At 40.7% G+C, this 14,826-nt stretch overlaps 4 protein-coding genes across 4 annotated transcripts; 3 read left to right on the top strand and 1 right to left on the bottom strand.

The window, feature by feature from the left end:
* Positions 1-630: 630 nt before the first annotated feature.
* Positions 631-1,669, top strand: LOC124058733 (olfactory receptor 11A1-like). Its single transcript, XM_046388262.1, has one exon. It carries the CDS (start codon positions 676-678, stop codon positions 1,636-1,638), a length of 963 nt encoding a protein of 320 aa, XP_046244218.1. The 5' UTR covers positions 631-675; the 3' UTR covers positions 1,639-1,669.
* Positions 1,670-6,315: 4,646 nt separating this feature from the next.
* On the top strand, positions 6,316-7,374 carry LOC124058732 (olfactory receptor 10A3-like). The gene has a single exon (XM_046388261.1). It carries the CDS (start codon positions 6,381-6,383, stop codon positions 7,341-7,343), a length of 963 nt encoding a protein of 320 aa, XP_046244217.1. The 5' UTR covers positions 6,316-6,380; the 3' UTR covers positions 7,344-7,374.
* Positions 7,375-8,952: 1,578 nt separating this feature from the next.
* LOC124058736 (olfactory receptor 10A3-like) lies at positions 8,953-10,059 on the top strand. Its single transcript, XM_046388264.1, has one exon. The coding sequence runs from the start codon at positions 9,067-9,069 to the stop codon at positions 10,021-10,023; it is 957 nt and encodes a 318-aa protein (XP_046244220.1). The 5' UTR covers positions 8,953-9,066; the 3' UTR covers positions 10,024-10,059.
* LOC124058730 (olfactory receptor 1537-like) lies at positions 10,035-14,541 on the bottom strand. The gene has a single exon (XM_046388260.1). It carries the CDS (start codon positions 13,394-13,396, stop codon positions 12,422-12,424), a length of 975 nt encoding a protein of 324 aa, XP_046244216.1. The 5' UTR covers positions 13,397-14,541; the 3' UTR covers positions 10,035-12,421.
* Positions 14,542-14,826: the final 285 nt, after the last annotated feature.

The following is a 14,826-nucleotide window of genomic DNA, read 5'->3' as shown; positions in this document are numbered from 1 at the left end:
AGTAGACATTTTCTATCTAAAATATGATCCATTTCATGAACTTCAGTCGTTGGGGATATGTGTTAAGCGACATGCTCACCAAAGGTACACAATGCAGAAAGTAGCGATGGAGGGGTCAAGTAGCTGAGACAGAGACCCCATTCAGCCTAATGCAAGTTAGTGAACCATCAAAATGACTTTGAATCTATCATTAAAGGTAAAACAGCCACATAATGTTGCTTTAAGGGAATGTTTTTAGCTTAAACTGATCCTGTCAATCAATAAACTGGTGTTGTGCCTAAGACTGGCCTGTTGGATTCAACCATTCTGAAAAGGTATAAAAAGCTGCAGAGGTTGCAGCAGCCCACAGTTAACATTGACTGCAGCAGTCTGGAGTTTAGCTGAGCTCTGTGTAACATCTGTATGTCATTTACAGTAAAGGTGGTGAGATGGTGAGTTCTGAATGTGCTGTTACATTGTTGACTTGATTCTTCAAAATTATTTAAATTAAAAGAGATATCAACCTGTTTCCACTGAAGCAGTGTTAGTAAGACATAAAATCCACACCAAAACTACAACAATGTCACATTTTTGTCCAAATTATGCTTTTGAACAAAACAGTTGATTTATTTACGATGGAGGAAGTAAAAAGCAAACTCTGTCATAACCTGTAGTTGTGTCATTTAAACAAGAGTTATGCTCAATTCAACTTCATCAACCTTGTCCTATTTCATTCTTGAAGCTTACATGTCTGTCGGAAGTCTGAGATATTTTTATTTCATGATAACTACAGTGTTGTACATTGTGATTATCTTTGCCAACACAACTCTCATCATGGTTATCTGCATGAACAGAAGCTTACATGAACCTATGTACATTTTCCTGTGCAGCCTGTTTGTAAATGAACTGTATGGTAGTACAGGGTTGTTTCCATTCCTGCTGGTTCAGATCCTCTCTGACGTTCACATTGTTTCTGCTTCAGTTTGCTTCCTGCAGATTTTCTGTGTGTACACATATGTGAATGTAGAGTTCTGTAACTTAGCTGTCATGTCTTATGACAGATATCTCGCTATCTGTTGTCCTCTGCAATATAACACACGTATGACACATAACAAGGTGTTTGTCATTATTATTGTACTATGGTTGTACTCTTTTGTAAAATGTCTCGTTACTTTGTCCTTAAACGTCCATTTGCAGTTCTGTGGAAACACCATAAACAGTCTGTATTGTCATAATTACCTGATTGTAAAACTGGCCTGCTCTGAAACCAAAGTGAATAACATTTATGGACTTGTTTCATTTGTGTTCTCTGTTTTAATTCCATTACTTATAATCCTTTTCTCTTACATGAAAATTCTCAAAATTTGTTTTTCTGGTTCCAAACAGACCAGACAGAAAGCTGTCAGTACCTGCACACCTCACCTTGTGTCTCTCATAAACTTTTCTTTCGGGTGTTTCTTTGAAATAACCCAGACAAGATTTAATATGACCAATGTTCCCAATGTGCTGCGAATCATTTTGTCACTATATTTCTCCTTACTGCAACCAATTTTGAATCCTGTCATGTATGGACTGCAAATGTCCAAAATACGAAACACATGTAAAGATCTCATCTGTTGCAACATGTTTACTTGCCCACATAGATTCAATGTAACGTAAATATTTCTAAAAGCATTAGAAAAGGTTCAACATATTTTATAGTGATAGTTTTAATCACCAGATACCAACATGCATCCCAAAACACACAAGACATGAAACTAATTATAAGGAATTAAAGTTAAAACTAGGCAGGTCAAAATGAATACTTTGTTGTAACCTCAGTACAGTTTTCCAGTTTGTTTAAGTGATATTACTAACTCGGTTTTTAAATGCAGAAATTAACCAGAAATACCAGCTTATGATTGTATACCTTGATGCATGCTGAATTGAATGTAAAAAGTGTCCAGCTTGGAGAAATGGGCTATATTAAAGTATGATTCCAGTGAATAATTTTCAATAAAAATCATGCTGTCGTCATTTAAAATCAAATTGCAAGGAATGTCGGAAACAGTAGCTGCTTCTCTGCAATTTTTAACAGCACTGAGCTCAGGACCAGGGGCTATGGAAAGAATTAAGAATTTCTTTTATTTGTCCCACAGTGAGGAACTAGGAGTAAGGACTTCTGGATGAACTGTGTTCATGAAAAGACAAAGGGTTAATATAGGAAGTAATCTGACTAAATGCTTTAAAAAATAAGTTTTAAGACATTTTTTATTTTACAAAACTCCTTTTTAATGTGCACAAGACTCTTAGATTTTGAGCATAATTTTGTTCAAATATATGTTAGTGAACACTTGCTGACTAAACATTATGAGATTGCGCAGGAGTACCTTGAGCTAGTCTCAATAAAAGGCCACTCTAAAATGTGTAGTTTTATCACACAACACAATGCCATAGACATTGTTAGTTGTGAGGGAGCGTGCAACTGGTCTGCTGCCTGCAGGAATGTCCGCCTGAACATCTCTGGCCAGTTACCTGCATGGCTAACAGAGCCAACGAGCAGCTACAGTTAGCTGCTGTTACGAGTTATTTTCAGAAAACTCCATAAATCGCAGAGTGTTGAGGCACAGCAGCTGGAGGACATCAGAGAGAAAACCAGTAGACATTTTCTATCTAAAATATGATCCATTTCATGAACTTCAGTCTTTGGGGATATGTGTTAAGCGACATGCTCACCAAAGGTACACAATGCAGAAAGTAGCGATGGAGGGGTCAAGTAGCTGAGACAGAGACCCCATTCAGCCTAATGCAAGTTAGTGAACCATCAAAATGACTTTGAATCTATCATTAAAGGTAAAACAGCCACATAATGTTGCTTTAAGGGAATGTTTTTAGCTTAAACTGATCTGTTTTTAGCTTAAACGGCTCTACTCCGAGCTCCTCCCGGGTGACAGAGCTCCTCACCCTATCCCTAAGGGAGTGCCCCACCACCCTGCGGAGAAAGCTGCTTGTATCCGAGATCTCATTCTTTCGGTCATGACCCAAAGTTCATGATCATAGGTGAGGGTAGAAACGTAGATTGACTGGTAAATTGAGACCTTCGCTGTATGGCTCACCTCCCTCTTTACCACAACAGACCGATAGAACGACTGCATTACTGCTGTTGCTGCACCAATCCGCATGTCAATCTCACGCTTCCATCTTCTTTCACTCGTGAACAAGACCCCGAGATACTTAAACTCCTCCACTTGTGGCAGGAACTCTCCTCCAACCTGGAGGGGGCAAACCACCTTTTTCCAGTCAAAAACCATGGCCTTGGATTTGGAGGTGCTTATTCTCATCCCAGCTGCTTCGCACTCAACTGCAAACGTCCCCAGCTTATGCTGAAAGTCCTGGCCTAAAAAAGCCAACAGGACATCATCAGCCGCAAAAAGCAGAGATGAAATCCTATGGTTCCCAAACCAGACACCCTCCGGCCCCTGGCTGCACCTAGAAATCCTGTCCATAAAAATAATGAACAGGACCGGTGACAAAGGGAAGCCCTGCCAGAGGCCGACATGCACTGGGAACAGGTCCGACTTACTGCCGGCAACGCAAACCACACTCCTGCTCCGGGAGTACAGAGACCGCACAGCCCTTAGCAAAGGGCCCCGGACCCCATACTCCTGGAGCATCTCCCACAGGATGCCACGGAGAACACGGTTGAATGCCTTCTCCAAGTCCACAAAACACATGTGGACCAGTTGGGAAAACTCCCATGAACCCTCAAGCACCCTGCAGAGGGTAAAGAGCTGATCCAGTGTTCCACGACCAGGGCGAAAACCGCATTGTTCCTCCTGGATCCGAGGCTCGACTATCGGCCAAATTCTCCTCTCCAGTACCCTGGAATAGACTTTCCCGGGGAGGCTGAGGAGTGTGATCCCTCTGTATTTGGAGCACACTCTCCTGTCCCCCTTTTTAAAAAGGAGGGACCACCACCCTGGTCTGCCAGTCCAAGGGCACTCTCCAAGAGTGCCACGTGATGATGCAGAGTCGTGTCAACCAAGACAGCCCTACAACATCCAGAGCCTTAAGGTACCCAGGACGAATCTCATCCACACCCGGTGCTCTGCCACTGAGGAGCTTCCCAACTACCTCAGTGACTTCGGCTTGGGTAAGATAAGATCAGAACTTCATAATGAGTGGATCCGCCTCTGAGTCCCCAACCTCTGCTTCCATGACGGAAGACACATCAGCAGGATTGAGGAGATCCTCGAAGTGTTCTTTCCACCTTCCAACAATATCCCGAGTCGAAGTCAGCAGCTTCCCACTTTCACTGTATACAGTATTAGCAGGGCACAGTTTGCCAGAATTTCCTCAAAGCCGACCGATATTCCTCCCAGATCCGAGTTTTTGCTTCCACAACCGCTCTGGCTGCAGCATGCTTGGCCCTCTGAAACCCATCAGGTGCCTCGGGGTCCCACAAGCCAACTAGGCTTGATAGGACTCCTTCTTCAGCTTGGTGGCATCCCTTACCTCCGGTGTGCACCACCGGGTTCAGGGATTGCCACCACGACAGGAACCAGAGACTTTATGACCACAGCTCTGAGCAGCAGCTTCCACAATGGAGGTGGAGAACATGGTCCACTCGGACTCAATGTCCCCAGCCTCCCTCGAGATCTGGTCGAAGATCTCCCGGAGATGTGAGTTGAAGACCCCTCTGATGGAGGGTTCCGCCAGACGTTCCCGGCAGACCCTCACAATGCGTTTGGTTCTACCAAGTCTGTCCGGCTTCCTCCTCCTCCAGTGGATCCAACTCACCACCAGGTGGTGATCAGTTGACAGCTCAGCTCCTCTCTTCATCCGAGTGTCCAAAACATATGGCTGAAGGCCAGATGACACAACCACAAAGTCGATCACTGACCTCTGGCAAAGGGTGTCCTGGTGCCATGTGCACTGATGGACACCCTTATGCATGAACATGGTGTTTGTTATGGACAAGTTGTGACTAGCACACATGTCCAACAACAGAACACCACTCGGGTTCAGATTGGGGAGGCCGTTCCTCCCAATCACGCCCCTCTAGATGTCACTGTCGTTGCCCATGTGGTCATTGAAGTCCCCCAGTAGAACTATGGAGTTCCCGGTCGGAGCACCTTCCAGTACCCTTCCCAGGGACTCCAAGAAAGCTGGGTACTCTGCACCGCTGTTCAGCCCATAGCTCGAGACAACAGTGAGAGGCCTATCCCCGACCCGAAGGTGCAGGGAAATGACTCTCTTGTTCTCTCCAACACATGAGCTGAGCTGGGCTGGGGGGCTATAAACAAGCCTACACCAGCTCACCACCTCACACCATGGGCGACTCCAGAGTAGAAGAGAGTCCAGCCTCTCTCCAGCAGTTGGGTTCCAGAGCCCAGGCTATACGTGGAAGTGAGCCCGACTATCTCCAGCCGGTACCGCTCAATTTTCCGCGCTAGCTCAGGCTCTTTACCCCTAGTGAGGTGACATTCCAGCTGCCCATAGCCAGAGTTTTTGTCCAGGGCTTGGGTTGCCAAGATCGCCCAAACCACACTGCACCGGCCCCATCTGAACCCTGTCACAGGTGGTGGGCCTATGTGAGAGCAGGTCCACGTCGTTTGTTCGGGCTGTAACCAGCCGCATCCCGTAGGCAGAGACCCGGCCACCAGACACTTGCCTGCGAGCCCCAACCCCAGGCCTGGCTCCAGGGTGAGGCCCCGCGGTAACGCCAATCCAGGCGACATACACATCCTTGTTGTCTTGTGTTTCATTAGAGGTTTCTGAACTGCTCTTGGTCAGACCTGTCACCTAGAACCTGTTTGCCTTGGGAGACTCTACCAGGGGCATTAAGCCCCCAACAACATAGCCCCTAGGATCATTCAGGTACTCAAACCCTCCACCATGTCAAGGTGGCAGTTCAAGGAGGGGTGAATCTATCACTTAAAAGTAAAACAGCCACATAATGTTGCTTTAAGGGAATGTTTTTAGCTTAAACTGATCCTGTCAATCAATAAACTGGTGTTGTGCCTAAGACTGGCCTGTTGGATTCAACCATTCTGAAAAGGTATAAAAAGCTGCAGAGGTTGCAGCAGCCCACAGTTAACATTGACTGCAGCAGTCTGGAGTTTAGCTGAGCTCTGTGTAACATCTGTATGTCATTTACAGTAAAGGTGGTGAGATGGTGAGTTCTGAATGTGCTGTTACATTGTTGACTTGATTCTTCAAAATTATTTAAATTAAAAGAGATATCAACCTGTTTCCACTGAAGCAGTGTTAGTAAGACATAAAATCCACACCAAAACTACAACAATGTCACATTTTTGTCCAAATTATGCTTTTGCACAAAACAGTTGATTTATTTACGATGGAGGAAGTAAAAAGCAAACTCTGTCATAACCTGTAGTTGTGTCATTTAAACAAGAGTTATGCTCAATTCAACTTCATCAACCTTGTCCTATTTCATTCTTGAAGCTTACATGTCTGTCGGAAGTCTGAGATATTTTTATTTCATGATAACTACAGTGTTGTACATTGTGATTATCTTTGCCAACACAACTCTCATCATGGTTATCTGCATGAACAGAAGCTTACATGAACCTATGTACATTTTCCTGTGCAGCCTGTTTGTAAATGAACTGTATGGTAGTACAGGGTTGTTTCCATTCCTGCTGGTTCAGATCCTCTCTGACGTTCACATTGTTTCTGCTTCAGTTTGCTTCCTGCAGATTTTCTGTGTGTACACATATGTGAATGTAGAGTTCTGTAACTTAGCTGTCATGTCTTATGACAGATATCTCGCCATCTGTTGTCCTCTGCAATATAACACACGTATGACACATAACAAGGTGTTTGTCATTATTATGATGCTGTGGTTGTATCCATTTCTAAAATGTCTTGTTACTTTGTCCTTAAACGTCCATTTGCAGTTCTGTGGAAACACCATAAACAGTCTGTATTGTCATAATTACCTGATTGTAAAACTGGCCTGCTCTGAAACCAAAGTGAATAACATTTATGGACTTGTTTCCACTGCTGTCACCATTTTAGTCCCTCTGATTCCAATCCTTTTCTCTTACATGAAAATTCTCAAAATTTGTTTTTCTGGTTCCAAACAGACCAGACAGAAAGCTGTCAGTACCTGCACACCTCACCTTGTGTCTCTCATAAACTTTTCTTTCGGGTGTTTCTTTGAAATAACCCAGACAAGATTTAATATGACCAATGTTCCCAATGTGCTGCGAATCATTTTGTCACTATATTTCTCCTTACTGCAACCAATTTTGAATCCTGTCATGTATGGACTGCAAATGTCCAAAATACGAAACACATGTAAAGATCTCATCTGTTGCAACATGTTTACTTGCCCACATAGATTCAATGTAACGTAAATATTTCTAAAAGCATTAGAAAAGGTTCAACATATTTTATAGTGATAGTTTTAATCACCAGACACCAACATGCATCCCAAAACACATAAGACATGAAACTAATTATAAGGAATTAAAGTTAAAACTAGGCAGGTCAAAATGAATACTTTGTTGTAACCTCAGTACAGTTTTCCAGTTTGTTTGAGTGATATTACTAACTCGGTTTTTAAATGCAGAAATTAACCAGAAATACCAGCTTATGGTTGTATACCTTGATGCACCAGTCAAGATGCAGTTTACATTTGCCTCTGTCCAGACCTATACAACGTATGTAGCGAAAACTTTGAAAAAAAGTGAATTGAATGTAAAAAGTGTATGGCTTGGAGAAATGGGCTATATTAAAGTATGATTCCAGTGAATAATTTTCAATAAAAATCATGCTGTCGTCATTTAAAATCAAATTGCAAGGAATGTCGGAAACAGTAGCTGCTTCTCTGCAATTTTTAACAGCACTGAGCTCAGGACCAGGGGCTATGGAAAGAATTAAGAATTTCTTTTATTTGTCCCACAGTGAGGAACTAGGAGTAAGGACTTCTGGATGAACTGTGTTCATGAAAAGACAAAGGGTTAATATAGGAAGTAATCTGACTAAATGTTTTAAAAAATAAGTTTTAAGACATTTTTTATTTTACAAAACTCCTTTTTAATGTGCACAAGACTCTTAGATTTTGAGCATAATTTTGTTCAAATATATGTTAGTGAACACTTGCTGACTAAACATTATGAGATTGCGCAGGAGTACCTTGAGCTAGTCTCAATAAAAGGCCACTCTAAAATGTGTAGTTTTATCACACAACACAATGCCATAGACATTGTTAGTTGTGAGGGAGCGTGCAACTGGTCTGCTGCCTGCAGGAATGTCCGCCTGAACATCCCTGGCCAGTTACCTGCATGGCTAACAGAGCTAACGAGCAGCTACAGTTAGCTGCTGTTACGAGTTATTTTCAGAAAACTCCATAAATCGCAGAGTGTTGAGGCACAGCAGCTGGAGGACATCAGAGAGAAAACCAGTAGACATTTTCTATCTAAAATATGATCCATTTCATGAACTTCAGTCGTTGGGGATATGTGTTAAGCGACATGCTCACCAAAGGTACACAATGCAGAAAGTAGCGATGGAGGGGTCAAGTAGCTGAGACAGAGACCCCATTCAGCCTAATGCAAGTTAGTGAACCATCAAAATGACTTTGAATCTATCATTAAAGGTAAAACAGCCACATAATGTTGCTTTAAGGGAATGTTTTTAGCTTAAACTGATCCTGTCAATCAATAAACTGGTGTTGTGCCTAAGACTGGCCTGTTGGATTCATCCATTCTGAAAAGGTATAAAAAGCTGCAGAGGTTGCAGCAGCCCACAGTTAACATTGACTGCAGCAGTCTGGAGTTTAGCTGAGCTCTGTGTAACATCTGTATGTCATTTACAGTAAAGGTGGTGAGATGGTGAGTTCTGAATGTGCTGTTACATTGTTGACTTGATTCTTCAAAATTATTTAAATTAAAAGAGATATCAACCTGTTTCCACTGAAGCAGTGTTAGTAAGACATAAAATCCACAACAAAACTACAACAATGTCACATTTTTGTCCAAATTATGCTTTTGAACAAAACAGTTGATTTATTTACGATGGAGGAAGTAAAAAGCAAACTCTGTCATAACCTGTAGTTGTGTCATTTAAACAAGAGTTATGCTCAATTCAACTTCATCAACCTTGTCCTATTTCATTCTTGAAGCTTACATGTCTGTCGGAAGTCTGAGATATTTTTATTTCATGATAACTACAGTGTTGTACATTGTGATTATCTTTGCCAACACAACTCTCATCATGGTTATCTGCATGAACAGAAGCTTACATGAACCTATGTACATTTTCCTGTGCAGCCTGTTTGTAAATGAACTGTATGGTAGTACAGGGTTGTTTCCATTCCTGCTGGTTCAGATCCTCTCTGACGTTCACATTGTTTCTGCTTCAGTTTGCTTCCTGCAGATTTTCTGTGTGTACACATATGTGAATGTAGAGTTCTGTAACTTAGCTGTCATGTCTTATGACAGATATCTCGCTATCTGTTGTCCTCTGCAATATAACACACGTATGACACATAACAAGGTGTTTGTCATTATTATGATGCTGTGGTTGTATCCATTTCTAAAATGTCTTGTTACTTTGTCCTTAAACGTCCATTTGCAGTTCTGTGGAAACACCATAAACAGTCTGTATTGTCATAATTACCTGATTGTAAAACTGGCCTGCTCTGAAACCAAAGTGAATAACATTTATGGACTTGTTTCCATTGTTTTCTCTGTTTTAATGCCATTGCTTGTAATCCTTTTCTCTTACATGAAAATTCTCAAAATTTGTTTTTCTGGTTCCAAACAGACCAGACAGAAAGCTGTCAGTACCTGCACACCTCACCTTGTGTCTCTCATAAACTTTTCTTTCGGGTGTTTCTTTGAAATACTCCAGACCAGATTTGATATGACCAATGTTCCCAATGTGCTGCGAATCATTTTGTCACTATATTTCTCCTTACTGCAACCAATTTTGAATCCTGTCATGAATGGACTGCAAATGTCCAAAATACGAAACACATGTAAAGATTTATTTTATTGTAAAATGATAACTGGCCATAGAGATTTAATATAAAGAGATGGGGCTGCATTTTTTGTTATTTGTAATTTGTTTCCAAATGTTATATATTAGCCCAGAAAGTAATCATTAAGACTAAAGGTTAGCACCATGCAAGTTAAATGAATCTGTTGCTGTAAATCAACTGCAGTTTAGCAGTCTTTATGAGTGATACTGCTGTCTGAGCTCAGAGAAATGTCATAAGGGATATGGTCAGGAAGTGTTTAAGTCACTGTGTGTGTGTGTGGGGACACGTATTCCTGTCGTTGTGGGGACAAAAATCTGTTTATACTGCCACATTGTGAGGACCTGCCTGACTTACGGGGACAAAATGCAAGTCCCCACAATGTAAATCATTAAATATGAGGGTGAAGAATTCCTTTAAGGTTAAGTTAAGGTTTGGGTTGGGTTAAGACAAGGGTTAGGATAAATAATGTTTAAAGTTATGGTTAAGTGGTGGTTAAGCCTCCAGGAAATTAATTTAAGTCTATTTAATGTCCCAAGAAGTGATAGAAACAAGACTCTGTGTGTGTGTGATGTTAAGTTGGATCAATTTCACAAAGCAATGTATGAGAAAACAGGCTGGAAAGAGTGTACAGAAAAGACACTCCCAGTAAGCATTTGGAATTACCACCCGACGATAGCTTTCTTGCTACCTTTGACCGTTGAGTGACGAAAATTCTGTGAAGATCAAGTAACTCCCTCCCTGAAGCTTTGCATGGTAATATGAAAAGTATACCATACATTTGAAGTGACTAAAAATTGCGTAATTCTATATTTTTAGAATATCGCTCATCACTATAACAATATTTCATATGGTGGCTTATGTATGCTCTGCATGTGTTTGGGCAAAATGGAAAGGGAGAAGTTAAATGACCTCTAGTCTGACCTGAGGTTGGTCTATTAAAAACAAAAGTCAGAACCCAGGTCAAATTGATTCAGACTGGCAGGGCCCATCCGGCTCTTTTGTTATGCCAACCCGCAACGTGAAATGTGTGCAGGTTGGCATTTCTGTAAATACAACAGCAATTGTAAAAAGGTTGGGAGGTTTTGTAAAATGTAAATAAAAACAAAATGTAGTCAATTGCAAGCAAACTGTATATACTGAAAATTATTTTAGAAAGTGTTCCCAAAGTGGTCCGATGTCCCATTTTTTTACACTCAATAAAAAAACTCAATAAAAACAAGGCTTTTTTGCTCTCATTTCCACAACCTGAATTAAAAGATTTGCTTTTAAGACTTTCAATTATTTCTATCAGATTTTAAGTACAAATCTGTTAAAATTCAACTTAGTCAGCCTCCACTGCCAAGATAGTCCATCGATCTGACAGGATTGGCCTGTCAAGTTGCTGATTAAACAACATGACTATTGTCCAAATGGTCATTGAACAAATCACCATAAAAGCAACTCTAAAATTTAAATTTAGAATCAGCATATAGCATTATTCATGCCCGCAATATACTCAAAAATTCTTGAAAACTATCACACAAAACAATGAAGGTAAAAATAGCAATCTAATATGGATCTCAGGATTGGATGTGCCAAAAGAGGCCAAATGGTACCCCTAGAAAAATTTCAATGAAATGGTCCTGTTGTTAGACAATTTGCTGGAGGTGTATCATATCTAGATCAACAAAGAAGCTTGTTGGTGCCTTAACTGAGCAGAAAGTAAACCATTATGAATTTAGTGTTCAGTTTTTTGCCATTCTTCCGAGCGAATTAACCAGATCAACCTAAAATTCAATGTAATCTAAATAATAATATTAATAATTATAAAACCAATCCAATATGCACCATAGAGCTATACTCCACTTAATGCTGTTCGCAATTTTAATATTATTTTTGCACTGGATTTACTAAATATTGTAATCCCATTGAAACACTGCTTTTCCTTACATTCTGCACATTTTTCCTATTCAACTTCAGGGTCCAGGATCATAGAGTAAGTGACTGTATGTTGTGTGGACAGTTAAGACCTCTGAAGTCTTTATAGTCTAGTCTGAGCAACTTGGGAAATGGAGTTATAGAACTAAAAATGACTTGACTGTTGTATAGCATTAAATTAAATTTTTGTTGGAGTTTATTGTGGTGTAAAGCCCTGTCCAAGTCCTTGTAGTTAATAATAAACTGTTAAAGTTAAAAAACACATTAATATTTACATGACCAAGATAAAATCCCACAAGATGAAAATACTCAAATGAGTTGCTGGCAAGCAAATACACTTTATTTTCTAAGTTTGCTCACTTCTTTTGTTTAGATCATGTGCTTTTGCTGCATTTAGAAGACTAACACATTTAAAAGTAAATTTAAAAGAGTAAACAGAAGTAGATCACATTTCAGGATTTTATAAAACTTGCCTGATAAATTTCCTTCATTCTGATATGTTATGTCAAGAAATGATGATGCTTTTTCTTGTTACTCAAGCTGAACAGATTTGTTGGATGATTTACACTTCCCAACAGAACGTGAAAGCAGATTTTTACATGTGATGCTTATTTTGGACATGCTGAAGCCATACATTAAAGGGTTGAACAGCGGCTGGCATGTAAAAAAATACAATGATAAAAATATTCGCAACATATTTGGTACATTGTTCATATTGAATCTGTTCTGTAGTACTTCAAAGGAAACTCCAAATGAAAAATTCACAAGGGAAGCCAGGTGAGGTGTGCAGGTACTGACAGCTTTTTGTCTCGTCTGTTTAGAACCAGAAAAACAAACTTTAAGGATCTTTATGTATGTGTAAAATATTACACATACTGGAACACAGACTGTAAGAGTAGCAGCAGTGAGTTCATAGACATTATTTATTCTGGTGTCAAAGCAAGCCAGTTTTATGATGGAGTAGTTGTCACAGTAAACTTTATCAATGATGTTTCCACACAGCTGTAAAGAGGCAGTCAGGAATGTTGTGACAAAAACAGCAAAAAGGGAGGTAACCATGTAGCAACGATAAAGAAAAATGGCTATCTTATTGGATGTCATATGTGCATTATACTGTAGAGGACAACATATAGCAAGGTATCTGTCATAAGATATGACAGCCAAGTTAGTAAATTCTACACTCCCATAAGAATACAAACAGAAAACCTGCAGAAAGCAAAATGAAGCAGAAACAGTGTGAACGTCAGAGAGGATCTGAACCAGCAGGAATGGAAACAACCCTGTACTACCATACAGTTCATTTACAAACAGGCTGCACAGGAAAATGTACATAGGTTCATGTAAGCTTCTGTTCATGCAGATAACCACAATGAGCAGGAGATTGGAGCAAAGGATTAGAATGTATAAAGACATGACAATCATGAAAAATAAGTATCTAAACAACTCAGTGTCAAAGTAGGCACCAAGTGAAAAATATGAAACCTGTGAAGAGTTTATTATGATCATCCTTTTGGTTCACAACAGTAACACAGAAAGAATTGAGTATAATGTTAATTCAGCATTTTGTTGATTTGTATGTGTGCAACTAGTTTGAATTTTAACATTTATCACAAAGTGAAGCTAAAGCATCAACAACGTCCACTTTCATTCAACAAATTAATGAGGAACCACTTGGGACTAACATGTTACCACTCTCATACACAGTCAATGAAATGGTTAGGTACAGTATATGACGTGTGAATGAGACTCCTGCCTAACTGAGCTCAAACTCTGCTTCTGCTGCTTTTAAATGTTTCGGTCCAGTGGACGCCCCCAGTGGTGAAACTTAAGTCATGATTAAAGGAACCAATGTTACTGCTTGAAGAAATGGAACACAGGATACTCATTTAAAAAACTGTTCAATATGTAAACAGAGGGAAAGGAATATGAAGAAATAAAAAAGGATTAATAGTTGAGGAAATGTCCCCACTTTGTGGATATTGTCTAAAATCATTAGACCACATACAATATATTACCAAGAGTATTCACTCATCCATCCAAATAATTGAATTCAGGTGTTCCAGTCACTTCCATGGCCACAGGTGTATAAAATCAAGCACCTTGGCATGCAGACTGCTTCTACAAACATTTGTGAAAGAATGGGCCGCTCTCAGGAGCTCAGTGAATTCCAGTGTGGTACTGTGATAGGATGCCACCTGAGCAACAAGTCCAGTCGTGAAACTTCCACGCTACTGAATATTCCACAGTCAACTGTTGGTGGTTTTATAACAAAGTGGAAGTGATTGGGAACGACAGCAACTCAGTCACGAAGTGGTAGGCCACGTAAAATGACAGAGCGAGGTCAGTGGATGCTGGGGCACATTTTGCCCAGAGGTCGCCAACTTTCTGCAGAGTCAATCGCTACAGACCTCCAAACTTCATGTGGCCCTCAGATTAGCTCAAGAACAGTGCGTAGAGAGCATCATGGAATGGGTTTCCATGGCCGAGCAGCTGCATCCAAGCCATATATCACCAAGTGCAATGCAAAGCTTCGGATGCAGTGGTGTAAAGCACGCCACCATTGGACTCTAGAGCAGTGGAGACGCATTCTCTGGAGTGACAAATCACACTTCTCCATCTGGCAATCTGATGGACGAGTCTGGGTCTGGCGGTTGCCAGGAGAACACTTGTACTGCAAACTGAAGTTTGGTGGAGGGGGGGATTATGGTGTGGGGCTGTTTTTCAGGAGCTGGGTTTGGCCCCTGAGTTCCAATGAAAGGACCCCTGAATGCTTCAGCATACCAAGAGATTTTGGACAATTCCATTCTCCCAACTTTGTTTGGAGATGGCCCCTTCCTGGTCCAACATGACTGTGCCCCAGTGCACAAAGCAAGGTCCATAAAGACATGGATGAGCGAGTTTGGTGTGGAAGAACCTGACTGGTCTGCACAGAGTCC

This window comes from Scatophagus argus, chromosome 5 (assembly GCF_020382885.2).
Source record: "Scatophagus argus isolate fScaArg1 chromosome 5, fScaArg1.pri, whole genome shotgun sequence".
Classification (NCBI taxonomy): Eukaryota; Metazoa; Chordata; class Actinopteri; family Scatophagidae; genus Scatophagus; species Scatophagus argus.
The sequence above is the reverse complement of the archived record's forward strand: the minus strand, read 5'-3'. Positions and strand labels throughout refer to the sequence as shown.

Coding starts and splice junctions, on each gene's coding strand:
- LOC124058733 (XM_046388262.1), top strand. CDS start 676: ATGCTCAATTCAACTTCATCAACCTTGTCCTATTTCATTCTTGAAGCT.
- LOC124058730 (XM_046388260.1), bottom strand. CDS start 13,396: ATGATCATAATAAACTCTTCACAGGTTTCATATTTTTCACTTGGTGCC.
- LOC124058736 (XM_046388264.1), top strand. CDS start 9,067: ATGCTCAATTCAACTTCATCAACCTTGTCCTATTTCATTCTTGAAGCT.
- LOC124058732 (XM_046388261.1), top strand. CDS start 6,381: ATGCTCAATTCAACTTCATCAACCTTGTCCTATTTCATTCTTGAAGCT.